This window comes from Aotus nancymaae, unplaced genomic scaffold, assembly GCF_030222135.1.
Source record: "Aotus nancymaae isolate 86718 unplaced genomic scaffold, 86718_ANA_hifiasm-v0.15.2.pri h1tg000038l, whole genome shotgun sequence".
Taxonomy (NCBI): Eukaryota; Metazoa; Chordata; class Mammalia; order Primates; family Aotidae; genus Aotus; species Aotus nancymaae.
The window spans coordinates 5,404,421-5,428,943 of record NW_026988452.1 but is presented as its reverse complement, the minus strand read 5'-3'; the positions used below and the strand labels follow the sequence as shown (position 1 = coordinate 5,428,943).

At 42.0% G+C, this 24,523-nt stretch overlaps 1 protein-coding gene across 2 annotated transcripts in view; it reads left to right on the top strand.

The window, feature by feature from the left end:
- CTDSPL (CTD small phosphatase like) overlaps positions 1-24,523 on the top strand; it is a 128,137-nt gene that overhangs the window by 84,568 nt on the left and 19,046 nt on the right. The window contains exons 1-4 of one of the 2 annotated variants that reach the window (XM_064360139.1): positions 1,875-2,276; positions 3,209-3,363; positions 13,231-13,263; positions 23,233-23,334. In XM_064360139.1, coding sequence (XP_064216209.1) covers positions 2,006-2,276; positions 3,209-3,363; positions 13,231-13,263; positions 23,233-23,334 — 561 coding nt within the window. In that variant the 5' untranslated portion in view covers positions 1,875-2,005. Of the gene's footprint in view, positions 1-1,874; positions 2,277-3,208; positions 3,364-13,230; positions 13,264-23,232; positions 23,335-24,523 lie in introns of those variants that run through there. The other variant, XM_064360140.1, reaches the window with a different exon arrangement.

Below are 24,523 nucleotides of genomic sequence, written 5' to 3'. Positions count from 1 at the left end.
GGGCATGGAGGCCAGATGAGAAAGTCAGTGGGAGCATTCTCCTGGGGAAAGGACACTTCTTTGGTACCTTCTTTTCACATGGGCCTCCTCTGGTTTTGAGGTGGATATGTGCAGTCTGGTTGATATCACAGACCAGGAGCGGCTGTGGGCCGTGGCAGTAGCCACGTTGCTTCTGCAAGGCTGAGAACACTGCTGTTGCCTGGTGTGCCTCACAGGCTTGGAGTGTGGAAGCACAGGAATTAGCTTGACGGTTGAGGGGTAGAAGGAGGGTGTGGTTTCGAAATAGCACAAAGTTGCCGAAAGACAGTTCAAAAGACTGTTTACTTTCCCCCCGTTATTAGAGCAATACATAATTACCAGAAAACATTTGGAAAATGTGGAAGAAATGTAAACACTCATAGTCTGACAATTACTGTTAGACTTTTGACATATTTCTTGCAAATCTTTTCTCAATTATAATCTGTTTTAGTTTGCTTTGCTTAATTATGATCAAATCAGATATATTATAATACATGTTTAACTTTTTGATCTAATGTTATAATGTCAACATTTGTCCATTAAACTGTGAATTTTTATTTTATGTGTCAACCAAAATTCTCTTACCAGTTTATGAGCAAACCAAGGACCTTCTGGGTGATAGCTGAAGGAGAAGTAGCAGCTGGGGCTGGAAGACGGGAGGGTTATTAGTCAGAGCGCTCATGTCTGGAGCCCTATTCGGGAGCAAGTGAATGCTGAGGGTGGGTGAGGCCGGTGCTGGTCCTAAGGAAATCCTTCCATTTACCCTTTCCACCTCTCCTGATTTTGGGAGTTCTAGACCAATCCAAGAGTGCTGAGCAAATTAGCCACTGAGCCTCCAGGAGGTTCCTGCAGGCCCTAGAACTCACCTTATTTGAAAGAAAGAATCCTGGAACCTCCCACAGCTATGAAAATGAGACCACTTTGGCTGCTTCCCTCTTTATACAAAGAAGGGAGCACCTGGGTAAGCTGCCCTTTCCCTGTTGGCCTCCCAGGCGCTCAGCCGACTGACTGACTCCATTAGCTGTGTGTAGCTTCTGTAGAGTAAGTAATCATGTGGTGGAAATTATGAGTAGTGTACTGGCTCCAGGTTTATGATTTTTTTTAGTATGTAAGTTCATTTGTTAATTAGCTGGTTAGTTATGGGGAAGATCCATGTGATCCAAGGATGAAAATAGGACCTGGGAAGGTGCTTTCTGCAGACTGCGCAGTGTCTCTGAGACATGAACAAATAGCTTGTTTACTTGCAGAGGAATGTGCTATCAGCCAGGGATTTTTTTTCTTCCCCTGACTAAATTATCTGAGTGTGGCATAAAAATTAAAACACCCAGAGTAACAATGAAATGGTTTAACGAATCATTTATATTAAATACGAGTTTATTGCAATGCTTTTCTCTCCCTAGTTGGTATGTTCCCCCCTTCTTAATCTAACCCAAATTGTTTCAAGATTGTATTCATCATGGCACATGGGGAAATCACACAGTTCTGAAACAGGCCCACTTGGGTTTGAATCCGGCAAAGGAACCGGCACAGTCCTGCTGTATTTTCTCAATAGCTGTATTTTCTCAGCAGGAAGATGGAAACAGTAACACCTATCTCCGTAGGAGCATGTGAGATGAGGTTTGTGAGTACTGGGACCTAGAGGGCTGGCCCTGGGTAAACAGTGGTTATTATCTCTTCTCACACTGCCACTTAGGAGGCCTGCATGCTTTGCGGTCCCAGTGGCCTGGACTGGCCGGGCCTGCCTTTGAAATGAGATGCCGAAAATGAGATGGCTGGTGCTCTGTGACATGCACCCAAGGATGCTTGAGGCAGATAAAAACAGCCAGCTTTCCCAGAGATTTATGGTTCTGAAGCTCATCTTTATTAAGTACGGATCTTAAATTCATACTTACTGGGCCATTTGCCCAAACCCAGACTAGAAACCATTCATATCTGTGGAGTTGCTGGAATAACAGCTTTTCAGTCCTTTTTCAGAATTTCCGTCTGAATGCACTTAGTTTTGCTGCTGGCAGAAGAGTACCCCGAAAACATTCAGCAAAGGTTTTGTGATCTCTTGGGAGGAAAGGTGTTACACAAATCACTCGTAAGTGCACAAGAAGAGGAATTGTGCCAGAATTGCTTTTTGGGAGAAGAGATAACTCCAACAGTTATCCTGTGGACTGAAGTCATTTCCTGCACTGGCGATTTTCCCATTAACCCTAAGCGTGGTTCCTTGCCTGCGGCCTCTCCTCTGAGCACCCCTGACCCACCCAGGCATGGTATGTGGTGGGACAGTCCCAGCTGCATTCCCAGGCAAAGACTCCTGCCCCTCCAAGTTGTCAGTCCTCCCCTGGGGGGTGTTTTTCATCTATACTAATTTTCACCTTTTATTCCTGACTTGTGGCAGCTTGTCCTGAGCTTTGGATAAACTGAAAGGATGTATGTCACTCCCTCCAGTGCCTTAGTTCAGGACAGGCCAGGGCACAGTATTGCCTTGGATCTCATGAAGACGGGTTTTGCCCTGGCTGGCCCTGTTTAGGCAGGAACACGTGTTCTCTATCCCACATCTCCTGCTGTTTATGTTTTTTAAGTGTAATTGAAGCCTTCAGCCCTAAGTACTGTGGATCCAGGCCCCCACCAACTTCTTGACAAACTCTTGGCGAGTTTAAGCAGGTGGTTCTTTTGTGCCTTTGCATGTCTTATTTCTTAACCCACAAAGTTAGTCATTTCCATAGTGAGCAGGGGCTGTCCAAGAACCTAGGTTCAAAGTGATTCTTTCTTGATATCTCTAAAGGAGAGATGTTTCCCAGGAATTGTCAAGTCTGATTTGTACCTGAAAAGATGTTTGTTTTGAAGTAGTGCTTGGTGCAGGGTGGGAATACCTCATCTGCTGGGTTGAAAAATGCAGATGGGGACTGACCCTGCCGGTGGGTCAGTTAATAAGCAAGCAGCCCCTGCTGGGCTGAGATCAAAGGGATCCTGTCCAGCCAGAGGGATTGGACTCCATTGACCAGCTGGCTCCTGGGATTAACATGGGATTAACAGTTCTCTGGAGTAACTTCCAGGAGCCCCTCATCTTCTCCTCCTGAGCAGACCCTCAGGGCTGGAATCAGGGGCCTGGGGGGCCACTGCACACTCAAATTTTCACATTAAATTACACCTATCAGTACATACTGCAGTTGGACACAGCGTGCTCTGTTTCTGTTTCCAGCTTCCCAGTGCAATGTCAGCTTAAAGAAGCAGAGGAGCCGCAGCATCCTTAGCTCCTTCTTCTGCTGTTTCCGTGATTACAATGTGGAGGCCCCTCCACCCAGCAGCCCCAGTGTGCTTCCGCCACTGGTGGAGGAGAATGGTGGGCTTCAGAAGGTCAGTACTGATGCGGAATCGTGCACTCCATAAAACCGCAGCAGCGGCCTGTCTGTCCCATCCTTGATGAATATCCTTAATAAGAATATGCGATAGTGTGTGTACAGCCATTTACTTAAAGAGTTGAAATTACCAAGAAAAATAACCTTTTTTGATAAAGGATATCTCATTTAGCAACCAAGGATTATGTTTGATGGCAGTTAAATGAGTCACTTCACATTTTTATAACATTCTTTCTTGGGAAATTGAATACATGAAATAGTTAAACAACTAGTAGCAGACTCACAAATAGATAAAAAGAGAAACAGACATAGAGAAGAGCTGATAATAAAATAATTGCGTTTAATTACCTTAACAACAAACATGTGTTATATGTTCTTTTGTATATATCAAATAAAATATGTCAGATTGTCACAATAGGTCAAAACCAAAATCTACCCACATGCTGTCTAACAGACACATCTGAAACGAAGTTACTCAGAACAGTTAAAAGTATAAGGATGAGGCCAGGGGCATGGTGGCTCATGCCTGTAATCCCAGCACTTTGGGAAGTTGAGGCAGGCAGATCACTTGAGGTCAGGAGTTTGAGCCCAGCCTGCAGCATGGCGAAACCCCTTCTCTAGTAAAAACACAAAAATTATCTGGGTGTGGTGGTGGGCACCTGTAATCCCAGCTACTCAGGAGGCTGAGGCTGGAGAATCACTTGAACACAGGGGGCGGAAGTTACAGTGAGCCAAGATCGCACCACTGCACTCCAGCCTGGGTGACAAGAGTGAAATAAAAAGTACAAGGAAGAAGGATGAGTGAAGAGACCTCATACAAGTATAAATTAAAAGAAAACAAGGGTTACAATATTAATCTCAGTCAAAATGGAATCTCAGGTAAAAATCACTTAAAGATTATTCTTCATCATGAAGCCAGTTGCCATTTGAGGACACAAAAGTCATAAAACTTTATGTTCCAAATAACACGAGCAAAGGACATGAACAGGAATTCACAAAATAAGAAATACAGATAGTCAAATGTGAAAAAAGAAAAATGTTGCACACATATGTGAAAAATATTTAACATGTTTAGTAGTCAAAGAAATGCAAACTAAATAATGAGATACTGCTTTCCAGCTTTCAACTTATCAAAGATTTTTTTTTTTTTTTTTTTTTTTTTTTTGAGACGGAGTTTCGCTCTTGTTACCCAGGCTGGAGTGCAATGGCGCGATCTCGGCTCACCGCAACCTCCGCCTCCTGGGTTCAGGCAATTCTCCTGCCTCAGCCTCCTGAGTAGCTGGGATTACAGGCACACGCCACCATGCCCAGCTAATTTTTTTGTATCTTTAGTAGAGACGGGGTTTCACCATGTTGACCAGGATGGTCTCGATCTGTTGACCTCGTGATCCACCCGCCTCGGCCTCCCAAAGTGCTGGGATTACAGGCTTGAGCCACCGCGCCCGGCCAAAGATATTTTTAAACCTAATATTTGGTTTTAGCATGGAGTGGCAGGAGGGAGGATAGAGAATGTAAGTAAGTTGCTGGTTGACAGTGTTAATTGGTGACACCTTTCTGGAGGAAAATTTGGTAATATGATCTTAAAACCTTAAAAATATCCCTGTTTGTTGATGCAGGCAGTTCACTTTATAGACATAATTATGAATGTGCAAAGATTTAACCTTAAGGTACCATCCAGCATAAATTATAAAATCAAAACATTATAAGCAACTTGATGTTCAAGGCAATTGGTTTAAAAAAAAAAAACTATAGAGGGCCGGGCGCGGTGGCTCACGCCTGTAATCCCAGCAATTTGGGAGGCCGAGGCGGGTGGATCCCGAGGTCAAGAGATCGAGACCATCCTGGTCAACATGGTGAAACCCCGTCTCTACTAAAAATACAAAAAATTAGCTGGTCATGGTGGTGCGTGCCTGTAATCCCAGCTACTCAGGAGGCTGAGGCAGGAGAATTGCCTGAACCCAGGAGGAGGAGGTTGCGGTGAGCCTAGATCGCACCATTGCACTCCAGCCTGGGTAACAAGAGCGAAACTCCGTCTCAAAAAAAAAAAAAAAAGCTATAGAATAACTATATAGTCAGATAGCATACAGCCCTTCAAAATGATATGTGGTACATATTGCTGATATAAAGAAATGGATATAGTGTCTCTCTTGCTCTTTCACACATAGACACACACAAGCATTTATAAGACTAGAAGGATGTATGCCAAAATACGAAGAGGTTATCTCATATTGCTCATACTGGTGGAAGTATAGCTAGGATTTTCTCCTTCCCTCTATGCTTTCTCCCCTCAGCTTTCATAAAATCAGTTTAAATTACTTTTATGATTTAAAAAATTATTTTAAAACTACATATGGATGTAAAGAAGGGAATTCTGGGAAGATGATGCCTGGGCACATGGTTCTATTAAAATTCCCTCCCAAGATAAACCCAGGTGGGCCTGCTGGGAGAGCCTGGAAAGTGCATTAAGACCCACAGTTTTCCTGACACCTTTAGGGTAGAGAGCAGGCACAGGATTCATTCCCTCTGGTACTCAGTGAGAAGCAGGGAACCACCAGCAGAGGAAAATGCTTGTATCTCCCTGAGTCCTTGGACAAACACTTGAATGTATAGTCCTGTGAGGTCAACTAGCCAGCAGGAGCTGGCAGATCGCCATGAAAAGGGCCCAACTGCCCACACAATGTGTGTGGTCCTTGGAGGGGCTGCCCTGGTGAGCTGGATTGCTTCCAGTGCTTGTGCCTTGGAGGAGCCAGTAGTATAGGGGCTTTCTTCATCTCTGAGATTTATTAACTTGGGCTCTGCTGGGCCGCGAAAAAAGCCCTCCTTGCTGGGCCTTGCAGCCCTCCCTCATTTGTCATGTCCCAGAGAGCCTCATAGACTGACCTGCACAGACACTAAGGGAACATACAACCTGTCACAAGCAAAGAAAAATGCAGCCTCCACTGAGAAGGTCCAAGTCGAAAAAGCTGGAGTGAGACTCCCACTGAGGTAAAAATAATGGACAAGATGGAAATGAACTTTAATGGACAACTCAGGAAATGAATTATGAGTGCAAAAGTAACATTTGGAACTTAAAAACTCATGAGTTCTAAATATAAAAATTCAGTAAACAAACAGAAAGAGAGAATGGTCATTGCTGGGAACTGAATTCATGTTCTGGAAAAGCAAGTGGAAGAAGAAATATCTTACCATTCAGACCAGAAACACAGAGAGGGTAATTGTGAGAGGGGACAGCAGGCATCTAGGAGATGGAACATGCAAATGTTAAGAGTTCCAGAAAGAGAAAGAGTAGTAGAAGAAAATTTTCTTGAGCTGAAAACAAAGCTTGACCCTGCAGATTGAAGTTCACCAGGTCCACAGCAGCGTTAGTAGAGGAGCGCATGCCTAGATGTATCTGTTGAAATTCTGAAATTTAAGGACAAAGAGAAATTCTTGCAAGCTACTAGAATAAGTTATTTTCGAGGCAAACAATTATATTAGTATCAGACTTCTCATCAGCAACACTAAAAGCCAGAAGACTATGAAAAAATGTTTATAGGCTACTGAGAGAAAAAAATATAAACCAAAAATTCTGTATGTGACCAAGATTTCGTTTATCTATTGAGACAAAAGTTTTTAAAATATGTAATGATTCAGAGAGGGAACAAAAATTAATCTGGTTGAGATTGATACTCCGTTATGGTATAATAATTTAAAATGTTAGAAATAGGCTGAGTGCAGTGGCTAATTCCTGTAATCCCAGGATTTTGAGAGGCTAAGGCAGGAGGATCGCTTCAGCCCAGAAGTTTGAGACTAGCCTGGACAACATAGGGAAACTCCATCTCTACAAAAAAAAAAATTAGCTAGGTGTGGAGGTGTGCACTTGTAATCTCTGCTACTCTGGAGACTGAGGTGGGAGGATTGCTTGAGCCCAGGAGGTCAAGGCTGCAGTGAGCCATGATCGCACCACTGCCCTCCAGCCTGGGTAACAGAGCAAGACTGTGTCTCAGAAAACAATGTAGAAATAAATGTAATTATTAGGAATAGAACTGTAACCAATGGCACAATTGGAAAAATAGATCTTTAAAATTCACAGAGGGAGAAAGGAGAAATAAACAAATTGAACAAGCCATGAAAATTAAGGAAAGGGAAAAAGAACAAATAGCAAACATAACATAAAGAACAGGCGTAAAACCGAGTTTGATGAACCAGATTCCTCTAACAAAGACCAAGACTGCATCAGGTAGTTTGACAAATTCAACTGTGTGCTATTTCCAAGAATATACCTGCCATCAAATAGGAATTTGTCAGTAAATAAAAATTGCTGGGCACAGTGGCTCACGCCTGTAATCCCTACATTTTGGTAGGCCAAGGAAGGAGGATTACTTGAGGCCTGGAGATTGAGGCTGCAGTGAGCCTTAACTGCCCTCCAGCCCACTGTGGGTACCAGAGCAAGATCCTGTCAAGAAAGGAGGCGGGGTGGGGCAGGGGAGGAAGAAAGCTGACAAGCAATAGCTTAGACAAATGGGGGATTATTTTTCTCACATAAAAAGCCTGAGTCAGGTAGTTGCTGGAGTTGATTTAGATTTCTGATGATGCCATCAAGAACCTGTTCTGTCTTTCTGCTCCCCTATCCTTGGTATGTTTGCCTTCATCCTGTTTGCTATTTATGATCTCAAAGTCACAAGCTTCAGACATCATGACTACATTTAAAGGAAGAAGAGGGGAGGGGTGGCACTGGCCATGCCTGTCCCTTTTATGGAAAGTAAACGCTTTCACAGAAAAACCCAGGAGACTTCTGCTTATGTCTTATTGGCTTGACATAGTCCCTGGCAGATTTCTTTTACTTACTGCCAAAATCGTTTCTATCTGATGACAGGTATATTCTTGGAAACAGCATACAGTTGAATTAGTCAAACCAATTGGATAAAGCAGTTTGTCACATGGCTACCCAATAGCAACAGGGGAGGAATTGAGCCCAGCATATTCCTGCTCTCAGCAAAATCAGAAGGGAGGAATGACTAATGAGTAGATATACTAGTCAGTATGGGTTTGTTTAGGCTTCAGTAACAATCTCAGAACCACAGAGGCTTAAACAATGAAAGTCTATTTTTCACTCATGCTACTTCTTTATAATGAGTTGGCTGAGGCTGAGCCGTCTGTTCTGTGGCACTATTGAACAGAAATGTCATGAGAATCACATATATAATTTAATTTTTTTCCAGTAGCCACATTAATAAAAATATTTTTAAAACAATTGAAATTAATTTTAATAACATATTTTATTTAACTATATCCAAAATATTTCAATATGTAATCAATAGAAAAAAACATTTTAGTCAGTTTATAATCTTTTTATCTTATTACTTCAAAATCTGATGTGTACTTTACACTTACAGCACATCTTAATTTGACCAGCCACATTTTGTGTGCTCAGTAGCCACATATGAGTAGGAGCTACCGTAGCAGACAGTGTAACCTTCTTATCCTCGTTCACGTGCCCACGCTGAGGAAGAACCCATCTCTTTGCTTCCGTGACTGTCACAGCAGGACAAAGAAATGTGATAAATCACACTGGCTGTTAAAGTTTTCACTGAGAAAACTCAGAAAAATATGCTTCATTTCAACTTACATTTTGTTGGTTAAAGTAAGTCACAGCCAGGCATGGTGGCTCACCCCTGTAATCCCAACACTTTGGGAGGCCGAGGTGGGCAGATCATCTGAGGTCAGGAGTTTGAGACCAGTATGGCCAACATAGTGAAACCCCGTCTCTACTAAAAATACAAAAATTCGCTGGGCATGGTTGTGGGTGCCTGTAGTCCCAGCTACTAAGGAGGCTGAGGCGGGAGAATCACTTGAACCTGGGAGGCAGAGGTTACAGTGAGCCGAGATCATGCCATTGCACTCCAGCCTGGGCAACAAGAGTGAAATTCCATCTAAAAAAAAAGTAAGTCACATGACTGCATCTAACTTCAAGGGGAATGGAAGTGTAATCCTCCCACATATTTAGAAAGAAAACTGGAATTATTTGATGGACAGTGCTAATGACAATTACAGTAGGTGACAGTTTCTGACACAACATCTAACATATAGATAAAGGAAGGTGAAAAATAAAGAATTGGGCGAAATATATAAGGCAGATTAAACAGAAAGAAAGCAAGAGTGGCAATGTTAACATCAGATAAAGCAGAATTCAAAAGCATTATACAGGATAAATGGGAGCACTTTATGACAAACTGTCTCATACGTGAACTGTATAGTAGCCCATAAACCTTTATATATAAAATCAACAGTGCCGCCAAAGAAGAAAACTAAACATGATAAAAAGCTGTCTTCTAAAAATAAACAGCAAACAACACAGGAAAATCAATGGTAGTTTCTGGCTAATAGAATAAGCCAAGAAAATGAGACAATTGGTATAAACATGGAAAAGATACAAAATTAGTCTTATTTGCAGATGGCATGATTGTTTACGAAGAAAACCCAAAAGACTCTACCAAAGTTGATTCAAATCATTGAAAGATTTTGATGTCTCATGTTTATGAGACATGTGTGTGCTGTTCTGGATAGAAAGGCTTAAGTTCCTCCGGGACAAACAATGTCAAAGAATAGCCGAGAAACTTTTAGAAGAAAACAAGGAAGACAGCTTGCCTTGACAGATATTAAACCTTATTCTGCATATTAGTGGAATATGTTTGAGGGGTTTCCCCTGTGATCAGTGTTCCAGGCCCAGATTCTGATCTCTCCTCTCAGTGTGGATTCCTCATACTCTCCCTCCCCCAGTTTAAAAATCACTGGGGTAGATAATTGCTGTAAGTGAAGAGAACATAGTTTGTATCCCAGGCCTGTAGAGGAGAAAAAAGAGGAGAATGGCTGCTATTTAAAAGTTATTTAAAAATAGGGTCTATGTAGATGAAATGATAGGGAGAAATGTCATGGCATCCCTGGAAGCTTTCCTGGGATACTCAGCTGCATCTATCAGGAAACAGAAGCCTTTGAAGACAGTTCCTCCAGCAAAGCTGAGCTCACTTGGACTTGGTGTTCTTTCATAAACTTCCTTCTATTAACATTTGTCAACATGGCTTTTTAAAGAATTATGATAACTTTGAGTCAATATAGTTAATCCAAAGTGGGAGTGATACATTATTTGCATAACACTTGGCTGGTCAGCCCGGGAGACCAGACGCCAGAGAAAGAGCCCTGTCAGAGTGGGGCGGCGAATTCCCAGAGGAGGATCCTCTGCCTCTTGCACTCAGCTTGATCAGGACAGAACACAAAGCCTAGGCCTGTTAGATGTGGAAGCAGATTTCAGGTCTAGTTCTACTGCCGAGTCCTTGGGTATCTGTGCATCTCGGAATTCAGCATGCCAGAGGAAGAGGGAAGGCCGTGGACAGAATGGGACAGATGACCTCTAGGGTTCCATCCACCCTGTATATTCACTTTTGCCCTGGAGAAATGGAGATTTGGAGCCTTTGAGTTTCCAGCTGCTTCTGCAGCAGTGGCTTATGGTAGCAGCCATTGCCACCATCACAGCCACAACCTGGACCTACAGGCCAGAAGCCTCCAGAGGCTGGGAGGAGTCAGCACCCCAATGGCAAAGACCACAGAGGACCTCTAAGGGCAAGGACATTGTAAAACGGATTGCTGGACACTCACAAATACATACATACCTCATGGTGTATATATACACATACATACATGTAAGCTTCTAGGGTCATTTTCAAGCCCAAGTATCTTTCTAGATCAGCACCTTTGCTTGCTCATAGTGGGCGTTTTGTCAGACCCTTCAGAGGCATTGTCGTGGTCTTTCACATTAATGTGCTCATCTCATCGGAAGTATGTTCTGGAGGTGTACCTCTGTGCAAGGGCTGTCTGCACTCTACTGCTAGAGCAGCACTTCTCAACTGGGGATGATTTTGCCCTCCAGGGAACATGTGGCAATGTCTGAAGACAGACTGCCACTAGAAGGGGAAGGAGTGTCTGCTGACATTGGTGAGTAGAGGCCAGGGATGCTGTTAAGCATGCTGCAACAAGTAAGGCGTCCCTCACAAGAGAATGTCACTAGTTCTACTCTAAAGTGACCCAGCTGCGTGTGGCAGCACACACCTGTAGCCCCAGCTACTCAGGAGGCCGAGACAGGAGGATGGCTTGAACCAGGAGTTTGAGGCTGCAGTGAGCCATGATCACACCACTGCACTCCAACCTGGGTGACAGCAAGACCCCGTCTGTAAAATAAAATAAAAATAAGGAGACCCAATAGGCTTCTGGTTAAAATCACGTCCACCGAATACTATGCAGTTGTAAAGCAAAAAAAGAGGTCGTGTCATTTGCAGCAACGTGGATGGAGCTGGAGGCCATTAATCTAAGCAGACTAATGCAGGAACCGAAAACCAAATACCACACGTTCTCACTTATAAGTGGGAGCTAAACACTGAATACTCATGGACACAAAGAAGTGAGTGACAGACACTGAGGCCTACTCGAGGGTGGAGGTTAGGAGGAGGGTGAGGATCAAAAGACTACCTATTGGGTGCAGTACATAGTACCTGGGTGACAGAATCTGTGCACGAAACCCCCCTGGCATGCAGTTTACCATACAGCAGACCTGCACATGTACCCTTGAACCTAAAATAAAAGTGTTTTAAAAAGTGTGTCCTCCACCAAGTAGGCCTGTAGGAGTTGTGACCTCTCTTGAGTCCCAGTATTAGGAATAATATTATTTAAGAGCTTCTGAAATGAATTTCTCTGTGCAAGTTCTTGAAAACTTCAATTTATTTGATTGCATTGTCTGTTGGAAAGCAGCATAGCTCTGCCTTGAATGATGTTAGAAGAAAGCTTAAAATCCTTAAGCCCGAAATCTGAAAAAGGAAGGAACCGTGGAGATCATCTCAAGAGGAAATGGTACTTGCTCTTATACTGCAGAGGTGATTACTAGGGGTTGGAGATAATCAAGAAGTTACTCAGTGGTTCTTAGCATCAAAACAGAGCTCAGAAAGGTGCCAGCGGCTGCCATTGCCAGCCATCAGGTTTGGCCCCTTCACGTGAGACCTCATTATCACTGTAACCCTCTTAATAAAAGTGGACACATCTTTTCACAAATCCTTCAGTGCACAAGGCATGAAGCAGGGCATTGCCTTATTAGGCCATCTAAAAAAGAAACAGAAACTGGAAATGCTTAATGGAAATAAACTGTTGTTTATTAGCATTTATTAACAATGCTGTAATGAAGTGTTTCCATCAATTAGGTTTGGAATGGCTGGCATTTGGGGCTGAGGAATAATGGAGGCCTTTTCTTGGGGCCTAGGTTTTCTTAACACTCCCTGTGAATACAGGTTTTATTCCCCTTAAAGGAGAAAGCCGTCCCCATGTCTGTTTCCTGGGAGGGAACTTCTTGTACCTTGCCTTGGTCCCTCTCCCAGTTTTCCCCAGAGAACCTCCTGGAATGACTAGTGGGTAATTGTAATTTGGTGAACGTATCTCCCATTCCCTGCATATGAGATGGACTTAGTCTTTTTAGGGAAAAACTCGCTTAAAAGAAAAAACAAACAGTTATTAGAGGGAATCAAGGATTAAAACATGAGTTTTTATTTTTGTTTTTAAATTAAGGATTGCATTCCTGGGAGTAAGGGAGGTGCTATTTAAATACACAAAATGGTTTGTGAGCCTCAGGAGTCCAGCCTGGCTTGTTAGGAGAGGGGGTGTCTGAAATACAGAAGGAGCCTCGCCTTAACTGTGGAAAATTTTCAGGTTCCTCCTGTTCATTAAACACCACCAAGGTACAGGAGCGGCAGATCCTGCAGCTGCCGTGCTTGAGAGGGCTTTGAAGTTTCTTTTAAGAATATGATCTTCTCTTCAAACCTGACAATGATTTTTTTTTCTTTTTCCTCAGGGTGACCAGAGGCAGGTCATTCCCATACCAAGCGTATGTATATTTATCTAATTTTATTTATTAAAACAGTCATAAAATCTTGTGGCCTACTGATACATAGGATTTTTTAAATGTTATTGCTTATGTTGAGTTTATCATGTGGCGTAAACAACTCTGTTTTGTTAAAAAGAAAACTGAAGCTAGATTTTAAACTGAGAGCAGGAAGTTCTGTACAGAGACAGTTTCCTTTCTCAGGAACAGCAGGGCAGCCAGCATCCATTAGCCCAATTCTCATTTTTCCTTTCTCTCTGAGAAGGGCCTCCAAGCTGAACAAGCTGAGGTTGCTCAGAGCCCTCACCCACACCCCACCATCTTAGCCTCAACTCCATAGATTGGCGGGAACATTCTTTGCCCAGACACAATTCTTTGCAGCAGGTTCAGTCCCAGTGGAACTGGGCTTACCAAGCCCAGGTCCCAGATGACCATACCATTTCTAACCTATCAGTGTTGGTAACATGGCTGGAGCTCCAAAATCAGAAAAGTCACCCTAATTATATTATCTGAACTTGCAGAACCCACCCCACAGGCCTGCTGTGCTGAAACTCTGCCCCGGCTGGGCACTCCCTGAGGCCACCCCTACTTCTGTTGTCAACTCTGAAATTTGTTCCACCCTAGCACAGTCCTGCACCAGCCACCCCTCAGCCATCCGCTGTCCCCGCTGTCCCTTCTCTTCCTCCTGCTCTGCCAGCAGAGTCACCCAGCCTGAGGCTGGTCAGCAAGAAGCAAACTGAAGATTGACTCCCAAAAGAAACTTACAGTTGAGATGTGTGTATCAAACCAGACCTTTCAAATAATCTCATGTCCTTAGAGAAGGATTTATGTTTCAAAATGTGTCTATAAATTTATTTTTTAGTCTGCAAAGATTATCAGATTCAGATTACTTGATTCAAATCTGTTCATTTCTCTTTCCTTGGAGTTTTTCACATATTTTTCTGGGAACATCCAATAGACACAGTAATCTTACATTGAAAGGAGTGGATTTCATGCATACAGGTTGACTCCAAAGGCTTTGGTAGTACATGTCACTTACAAATTGCCCAAAAAGATTATGGTAATTTCATTTTTCTCAAAACTCCAACTCTTCATTGACTAACAAGTTGCAAGAGTTTGTGGAGTGATTCTGACTTTGCCCATATGCCTGAGGGTTGGACTTTGTTGGGAGAACTGGCTTTGATCAAAAAGACTGACTTAGCAACACAACTTTTTATCCAGAGTTTGTGGGAGATGCCCAGCAGAGTTAATACCAGAAAACTCTTTAACCTTTACACAAAGTAGGTTTTGATATTTTTTTCCTTCAAAGGTACCTACATTAAACAGATGGCAGGTACCATCTCTCCTTCTACCTTCAAGATCACTATTACTGCTTTTTCCTAAAGCTAATTGGCAGCCATGTGCAAAGTTAAGTGCAGAACAAAAGCACTTGTCAGTATTAAAACCCCTCTGAAGAAACAGACCGTTTTCCCACAAATCTAAACTCAGCCATGTACAGAAATCTGAAATAAGATAAACAAGAAGAAAATTCCTTATGTAATTGATCCTAGTAATAGATCAATAAACTGCCGACTGTCCTACATGTGAGATGTTGTTGGGTCAGGCCATGTGAACCTCTGAACTATTTGCCCGAAGAAACAGAGCCGAGCCAAAGGCACTTGCATTTTTGAATTATGAGCTCCAGAAAAGCAGTGGGTACAGTGTGATCTCCACTGCCTGCTTGGCATATAGGATTGATCCCAAGTCCATCCAGGGCCAGCTAAACCCTGGAATCAAGTCTTGGGAGCCCCTGCAGATTACATAAGCAGAGTGATCCTGGCCTTTCTGAATCTCTGGGGGACCTGGTCAGTGCTGGGAGCCCTGAGAGCTTAGGGTGCCATACACAGGACCAGAAATCCAGGCTCATGCTGAGCCTCCAAGCCAGATACCGCAGCCTCCTGAAAGCTTTCTTCAGGCACTGAAGCTAAAGAATGCCTCTAAGCCTGTAACCAGAGCAGCTCCAGCTGGGGTCCCCATCTGTGCCTGTCACCTCACCCCTCTTTTTTCATTTGTGTGCTGCTCTGTTTGTATATGTAGGTTTGGTCTTTTAATTTTTTACTAACCAATAATTTAAGCTCATGGTTAATGTTTAAATATTGCAAGATTTGGGATTAACACCTGTGGAAATGCATATGTAAATGAAGTTGAAAGATTAAAGTAAAAAGAAAATATCCCTCAATATAATCCTACTACCTAGATAACCACTTTTAATGTAAGTCATGTATCCTTCCAGAAGTTTTCCAGACAAACACAAACATATTTATATAAATGAAGTTGTGTTGTATCCACCATTCTGCAAATTGCTTGTTGTTTTCTAACAAGATGTCTTAAACATCTTTCCAAATATTAGTAGGTATATATATCTACCTCATTGTTTTATATTTCATTGATGGCATTTACTTTATTTCTACTTTTGTGCTATTACAAATATTTCTCTTAAAAATATCCTCATTTTGTGACAAAGGGGATATCAACACAGATTCCACAGAAATTCAATCCATCATCAGAGATTATTACAAACAACTCTATGCAAATAAACTAGAAAACCTGGAGGAAATGAATAAATTCCTGAACAGTTGCCTCCTCCCAAGCCTAAACCAGGAAGAAGTCAAAATCCTGAATAGACCAATAACAAGGTCTGAAGTCAAGGCAGCAATTAAGAGCCTACCACCCAAAAAAAGCCCAGGTCCAGATGGGTTCACAGCAGAATTCTACCAGACATACAAAGAGGAACTGATACCATTCCTACTGAAACTATTCCAAATAATCCAAAAAGAGGGAATCCTTCCCAACTCATTTTATGAGACCAACATCTTCCTAATACCAAAACCCGGCAGAGACTCAACAAGAAAAGAAAACTACAGGCCAATATCCATGATGAACATAGATGCAAAAATCTTCAATAAAATACCGGCAAGCCGATTACAACAGCACATCAAAAAGCTTATCCACCATGATCAAGTAGGATTCATCCCGGGGATGCAAGGCTGGTTCAACATACGCAAGTCTATAAATGTAATTCACCACATAAACAGAACCAAAGACAACAACCACATGATTATCTCAATTGATGCAGAGAAGGCCTTCGACAAAATTCAACAGCCCTTTATGCTAAAAACTCTCAATAAACTAGGTATCGACGGAACGTATCTCAAAATAATAAAAGCTATTTACGACAAACCAACAGCCAATATCATACTGAACGGGCAAAAACTGGAAGCATTCCCTTTGAAATCTGGCACTAGACAAGGATGCCCTCTCTCACCACTCCTATTCAATATAGTACTGGAAGTTCTAGCCAGAGCAATCAGGCAAGAAAAAGAAATAAAGGATATTCAATTAGGAAAGGAGGAAGTCAAATTATCTCTATTTGCAGACGACATGATTGTATATCTAGAAGACCCCGTCATCTCAGCCCAAAATCTCCTGAAACTGATAAGCAACTTCAGCAAAATCTCAGGATACAAAATCAATGTGCAAAAATCACAAGCATTCCTATACACCAATAACAGACTTAAAGAGAGCCAAATCAAGAACAAACTGCCATTCACAATTGCTACAAAGAGAATAAAATACCTAGGAATACAACTAACAAGGAATGTAAAGGACCTCTTCAAGGAGAACTACAAACCACTGCTCAACAAAATAAGAGAGGACACAAACAGATGGAGAAACATTCCATGTTCATGGTTAGGAAGAATTAATATCATGAAAATGGCCATACTGCCCAAAGTAATATACAGATTCAACGCTATCCCCATCAAGCTACCAATGACCTTCTTCACAGAACTGGAAAAACCACCTTAAACTTCATATGGAACCAAAAGAGAGCCCGCATAGCCAAGTCAATTCTAAGCAAAAAGAACAAAGCGGGAGGCATCACACTACCGGACATCAAACTATACTACAAGGCTACAGTAATCAAAACAGCATGGTACTGGTACCAAAACAGAGATATAGACCAATGGAACAGAACAGAGGCGTCGGAGGCGACACAACATAGCTACAACCACCCGATCTTTGACAAACCTGATAAAAACAAGCAATGGGGAAAGGATTCCCTGTTCAATAAGTGGTGTTGGGAAAACTGGCTAGCCATATGCAGAAAGCAGAAACTCGACCCCTTCCTGGCACCTTACACTAAAATTGACTCCAGATGGATTAAAGACTTAAACATAAGACCTAACACCATAAAAACACTAGAAGGAAACCTAGGCAAAACCATTCAGGACATAGGCGTAGGCAAGGACTTTATGACCAAAACACCAAAAGCATTGACAACAAAAGCCAAAATAGACAAATGGGACCTAATCAAACTCCACAGCTTCTGCACGGCAAAATAAACAGTCAGTAGAGTGAATCGGCAACCAACAGAATGGGAAAAAATTTTTGCAGCCTACCCGTCTGACAAAGGGCTAATATCCAGAATTTACAACGAGCTAAAAAAGATTTACAAGAAAAAAACAAACAAGCCCATTCAAAAGTGGGCGAAGGATATGAACAGATACTTTACAAAAGAAGACATACATGAGGCCAACAAACATATGAAAAAATGCTCATCATCACTGGTCATTAGAGAAATGCAAATCAAAACTACATTGAGATACCATCTCACACCAGTTAGAATGGCGATCATTAAAAAATCAGGAGACAACAGATGCTGGAGAGGATGTGGAGAAATAGGAACACTTTTACACTGTTGGTGGGAGTGTAAATTAGTTCAACCACTGTGGAAAACAGTGTGGCGATTCCTCAAGGACCTAGAAATAGAAATTCCATTTGACCCAGCAATCCCATTACTGGGCATATATCCAAAGGATTATAAATCATTCTTCTATAAGGACACATGCACACGAATGTTCATTGCAGCACAGTTTACAATAGCAAAGACCTTGAACCAGCCCAAATGCCCATCGATGATAGACTGGACAGGAAAAATGTGGCACATATACATCATGGAATATTATGCAGCCATTAAAAACGAGGAGTTCACGTCCTTTGTAGGGACATGGATGAACCTGGAAACCATCATTCTCAGCAAACTGACACAAGAACACAAAATCAAACACCACATGTTCTCACTCATAGGCGGGTGTTGAACAAGGAGAACACATGGACACAGGGAGGGGAACACTACACACGGGGGTCTGTTGGGGGGGAGTGGGGGGGACAGCGGGGGCGGTGGGGAGTTGGGGAGGGATAGCATGGGGAGAAATGCCAGATATAGGTGAAGGGGAGGAAGGCAGCAAATCACACTGCCACGTGTGCACCTATGCAACAACCTTGCATGTTTTTCACATGTACCCCAAAACCTAAAATGTAATTAAAAAAAAAAAAAATCCTCATTTTGGCCGGGCACGGCGGCTCATGCCTGTAATCCCAGCACTTTGGGAGGCCGAGGCAGGCGAATCATGAGGTCAGGAGTTCCAGACCAGCCTGGCCAAGATGGTGAAACCCCATCTCTACTAAAAATACAAAAAAAAATTAGCTGGATATGGTGGCACTCACCTGTAGTCCCAGCTACTCGGGAGTCTGAGGCAGGAGAATCACTTGACCAGGGAGGTGGAGGTTGCAGTGAGCCAAGATGGTACCATTGCACTCCAGTCTGGGCAACAGAGTGAGACTCTGTCAAAAAAAAAAAAAAAAAAAAAAAAAAAATCCTCATTTCTGTGTGCTTGTGGACTTGTTTGTGATCAGTTTCTATTTGTGGAAATGCTAGGTCAAAGGATATATTTTACAGTATTGGTACATTAAAGCCAAATTGTCCTCCAAAAGCCTATGCTAATTTACATTCCCATGAAGTATCTATGAGATTGCCTCATAGCCTTACTGAAAATGATTATCAAATGTTTCAATCTTTGCTAATCTGAAAGTAAAGAATGATATCAGGCCGGGCACAGTGGCTCACACCTGTAAACTCAGCACTTGGGGAGGCTGCAGAGGGTGGATCACTTGAACTCAGAAGTTTGCAACCAGCCTGGGCAACATGGTGAAGCGCTATCTCTATAAAAAATACAAAAAGTTAACCGGGCATGGTGGCACGGGCCTGTAGTCCCAGCTACTTGGGAAGATTGCTTGAGACTGGGAGGTGGAGGTTGCAGTGAGCCGAGATGGTACCACTGCACTTTAGCCTGGCCTAGAGAGCCAGACCCTGTCTCAAAAAAAAAGATTGGTATCAATTTCTTACTTTGATTTGCATTTCTTTATGACTCAGTTTGAACAGCTTTTCACAAGTTCATTGGCTATCTTTCTTCTTCTCTCTTCATTTCTTCTCGTTTTTTATGCTGTGTGGCTTATCGTTTTAAATTTTAAGGCAATTAGTACGTTTCCCCAGATGTATGATACATCTTTTGGCCTTGTTTATTTATAATTATTTTGGCCTCAAGGAAGTTTTAGTTTTATTTAAGTAAATATTAATGTCATCCTTTATGTTCCTTAATTTTATATTTTCTTCTAGTATTTTAATAGTTTTTAATAGTTTCACCATTACACCTTTAAATCTTTGATCCATTTGGCATTTATGTTGGTGGAAGGCATGAAGTAGGAAACTGTCTTTTTTTCCAAGTGGCTACTCAGTTATCCCAGCACCATTTGTTGAGTAATCATGTTTTGCACACCTAAGGGGAATGACATCTTTATCCTTACCGTTAGTATATTCACCTCCCAACTGTGGGCCAGGATTTACTAGGAAGCTTCATGGGCTGTTTGGTGAAACGTATTGAAGAATAAAGAAAAGATGCAGAGGGAAGGAAAGTTTGAAACCAAGTATGGATGGTTAAGGCTTGAGGTGAGCATTAGAATGCCTTGGCCCCAGTGAGGGACACCACCGGGCTGTGACCTGAGTCCTACTGATCCCACACTTTGCTTAAATTACACCCCACACTGATGCCCCCAGACATGATGCTGGCAGCGTAACTGAGCCATAAAAACACTCAAAGGGGAGAGGACTTGTTTTCTAACAGCTATGTTTCTATGCTGTTTGCCTAAGGCTTTTAATACAGCAATAGTACACTTCTTTCCACAAAAACATCATGAAGAACGTACATGCACGATAGCTATTCTAATTAAAACCAGTCTAGAGTTCCTCTTGCTCCCCTGTGTTAGGCCCTGACATCTGCCCTGAGCTCTGAGGGCTTGGGGAGCACAGCGCGCAGACCTTGAGCCTGAGAAATCTTAAGTAAGGAAACAATAATCCAATGTACAGGAAGAGGTACTACATCTGTAAGATTTATGAGTTTGTGGGGTGGGCACTCCAAGAGGAAATAAGCTTAGTGTTAACTATTCACGGCTGCCAGTTCTCTGCCAAGGACAGGAAATTTCAGATTTACTCCCAGGAAGAGAACAGGAATGAATACCATTCCCAAATCGTGGATGATAAGCCATGGTCCCTTCCTCCTCCACCCACCGCCCGGAACTGCTCTTTGTGTACATTTGAACAAGTCATTTTGTATAAGAAAGACCTTTCCTGATATGACTGGTATGTCTCTTGTTCCTCAGCTTTGTGAAGACCTCAGAGAAAACTTGGTTCAGGACATTTCTTAGGTAATGATTCAAGCATCACCTGAACAGATCAACTGAAGCAACAAAACACTGTGTATTGCCATTATATAGCATCCTTACATTTCCAAGGACGCAGCTGTCCCAAAGAATTCTTACCCATGGGCTGAAGAATTTGCATTAATCTAAAGCCAAGCTCCCAGGAAGCTGTGTGCATTTAGGAAACAGCAGAGGATTAATGGAACCTCCTAGCCTGTTGCCCCCCAGCTTGGCCTTGTTCCCTGCAGCACAAGTTAAAATCAATAGCTTGCTTAATATGAGTCTCACCCTTCTCATCCTTCTCCATCTTTTCTTTCTTAGACAGTACTGAGAGGGGTTTTACTTACCGTAATGCTTGTAGAGTGTGGGTTAACTGTGCTAAGAAAGTAATCTTTATTCTTGGGTTTGGAAAATGAACCCAAAGATCTTGGGTTTGGCAGATCTTTGATGGTTTCAGAGATGCTAGGGATAGAATTTCTAATCCTTATTTTCCAGGCTAACAATTAAATTAATAAGTTAAAATGTTTCAATACTTTATAAACGCATAGGAAAAGGACTGGATAGTTAGTAAAGTAAAAAGGGAGACAGAAAAGAGAATGATTGCGTTTTACTCTCAGGTGTCTATAATCTTTACAATGAGAATGTATTTTATGTTAACTAATTGCGTAATAAAAATTAAAACAAATTTTATTCTGGTCACAAGCATGCTTTCTGCTCTGTCCCAAACAACAGAAATGACCCCCATCCTCTTTACTATCTTTACTTAGCTCATCACACTCTCCCTTTTTAAAACACCCTTTGATACAGAACTTTGCAAATTTAATTTTTTAAATAACCTGCTGACTCACTGGTTTGTAATAAAGGATAGAGTCCTTTCTAGGTCCTCCATGCCTGTCTCCAAGGTACATCCCCACATCCCTTCCCAGTGCTGCAGAATTAGGGAGGATTGCTTCCAGCTGAGAGAGGTGGGAGGCCGTAAAGGCTTTTACTTCTGGATGACGTTGGCAGGGAAGAAACACCCACGCTCTCTAGAGAGAACCCCTCTGAAGTTAGAAGCACTCATGTCTCCACATGTAGCCTCTTCCTGGGCAACCCTGGACAGTCCCTCTCTGCCGAGATGATCATTGTACTTGCAAATGTGCCTAACCTGTTGACTGCCTGTGTTACATTCACTATTGAACCAGCTGACGTCCAAAATTAACTTTTGGTTATTGACTAACTTTCAGCTTGAACCAAAAAATAGAGGAAATAGCCATGTAAAAGGAAATACAATTCGATTTCATTTTTTCTTCTTTTATTTGATGAACTAAATTGTCCGTTCTTCAGGGGCTCAGAATAGATTTCCTTGTGTTTTGTTTTGCATCAAATATTAAAGAAAGTATGGCCTTCTTTTCAGGTCAGAAAATTAATTAGTTAGCATTGGATATTTAATATGCCACAAAGCAGACTAAAATACTTAAGATCATTTCTAGAACTAGGCAAAGCCTAAAGAAATAAATACTCTAAATTGAGTGAGGTTGGTTGAAGATACTTAGCATTTTATGGTTGGCTGAAGATAGCTAGCATTTTATTAACTCTTTATGACTTCTTTATCACAATATTTGAGTCATCTGCTACAAAGACACATAAATAGATTGATTGTTTGGTCAACACACATGTGGATTAAAGTATAACTTTCAGAGGCAGAGAATCCAAGAGGTAAAAATGCCACATTTGCTCAGTATTACACCAGTGTGGCACACAAGGCGGCCGTGTACCTGGATGAGTTTTGTTTCCTAGTGTTGGGGTACCTCTAGGCTGCATTTTGCTGGTGGGCCTATAGTTCCTCTTCAAGTTTTTAAAAAATCTGTCACTAAAAAACAAAAAGAAAAAAAATTATGTGATTCCAACATAGCTCTAAAATCTACATATGTGCTACAGTGAATTTCAGGCAAAACATGACCCCACGAAACAGACCTCCATTTAACAGTACCTATTATAATTAAATACTCATTTTTGTGTAATCCATTTTAATCCTAATTGTAGCCACCAATATATGTGCGAGGCAAAATGCTGGGTGTGTTATTGCCATTATAACTGATAACAGCCTTTCATGGTAGGTATTATTGTCCCAATTTACAACCAAGAAAGTGACAGAGCTGATGATCAAAACCAGGTTTGTCTGGTCCCAAAGCCGAGGACTTCATAGTAGTCATTCAAATAGTGGCACAGTATTTGGTAAAACTTCACTTGCAAACTATTTATTCCTATTGTTCTTAATAAAAGTCCATTATATGCTTGACCAGGCATTTAAATGTTTGTTTTCATTTATACCCTCAATAATGTAGATAGCATAATACAATACTGGTTGGTTTGTCTTTTACATAAAGGTAATACAGATTTATTTTTCCCTTTTAGCCGCCAGCTAAGTACCTCCTTCCAGAGGTGACGGTGCTTGACTATGGAAAGAAATGTGTGGTCATTGATTTAGATGAAACACTGGTGCACAGTTCGTTTAAGGTAAATCAACATAAAAAACAATCTGGATCTTTGTGATTTGATAACAACTGTATGGGAAAATGGAAAATGAAAATGTGTGACTTCACTCTTCATGTAGAAATCCCAGCAGCTGCTTATTAACCCAGGTGAACATTAACGAAAGTAGGTGAATATTAACATAATTAGTTTGGAAAGAAAACACTAAGCTACCGACATCACTGGGATCATTCTTACTTAGGAGGTTTGCAGTTTTCAATATATTCTAAACCCTGCAGAAATACTTTTTGGGTGGCACAAGGGACTCATGCCCCCAGGACACTGTATTTGTCAAGATGACCAGAGTGCTGTGTGTTTTATTGGGAGGGGCAGGAGCGCTCTGTTGGAAACTGTCAAATGACTGCGTATCCTGGAGATCTTCCCAGATCGATTTTTGAAAGATGCCCAACTCTGAAGAAGACTTCCAGACTTCAGGGCATCTGAACAGATTCATCCACTTACTTTGAGCATCTTCATGACAAGAGGTGGCTGGGGTTTTTTATAAGCTTCACAGCTAAATGAGTACCTACCTTCGGGACTTGCCTCCTGAAGGGTGTGGAGGTCAGACACTCTTCCTTCCTGTCACCTTCCCTGATCTCCATCTTCCTGCTGGAAAAACAGCAGAAACGGCCTCCGTGCAGGAAGAACTGTGGCAACACTGTTAAAGACTGAGTTAATTAACCTTTTTTTTTGACGTGAAATAAATTGTTTAAAAGAGGCAAATGATGAAAGTTTGGAAATGATGGGTTGGTGTGTTGGGGAGAAGAAGCAGGTGTTTAGGATTCTGGTCTTGTTTTCTTTGGGGTATTTCTGGTGATGGGACTGTTCTATCATTTTACTGCACGCCTCTTTCCCCTCCAGCCTGGGACTCCCCTTCACTGAGAGACATGAAGGTCACCATCCATGATGGGGCATGTGTCTCACATGAACCATAGTCTTTCCTTACAAGTTGTAGGAAGCAGAAGAGCTGTCAAATATGCCTGAACACCTATCTACCAGAAACATCCTTCTTTGTTCTCACTAAACAGAGACCTTTTTTGATAGGACAAAGCCCGTCTTTGAGTCCTTTGGAGAGTGGAGAAGAGCCCACACTGACCTCTAGTAGTGAGAAATGGCCTTGTTCTGGCCACTGGGGCATGCAGGGATTACCTCACTCCCTAACACTTGAGGGCCA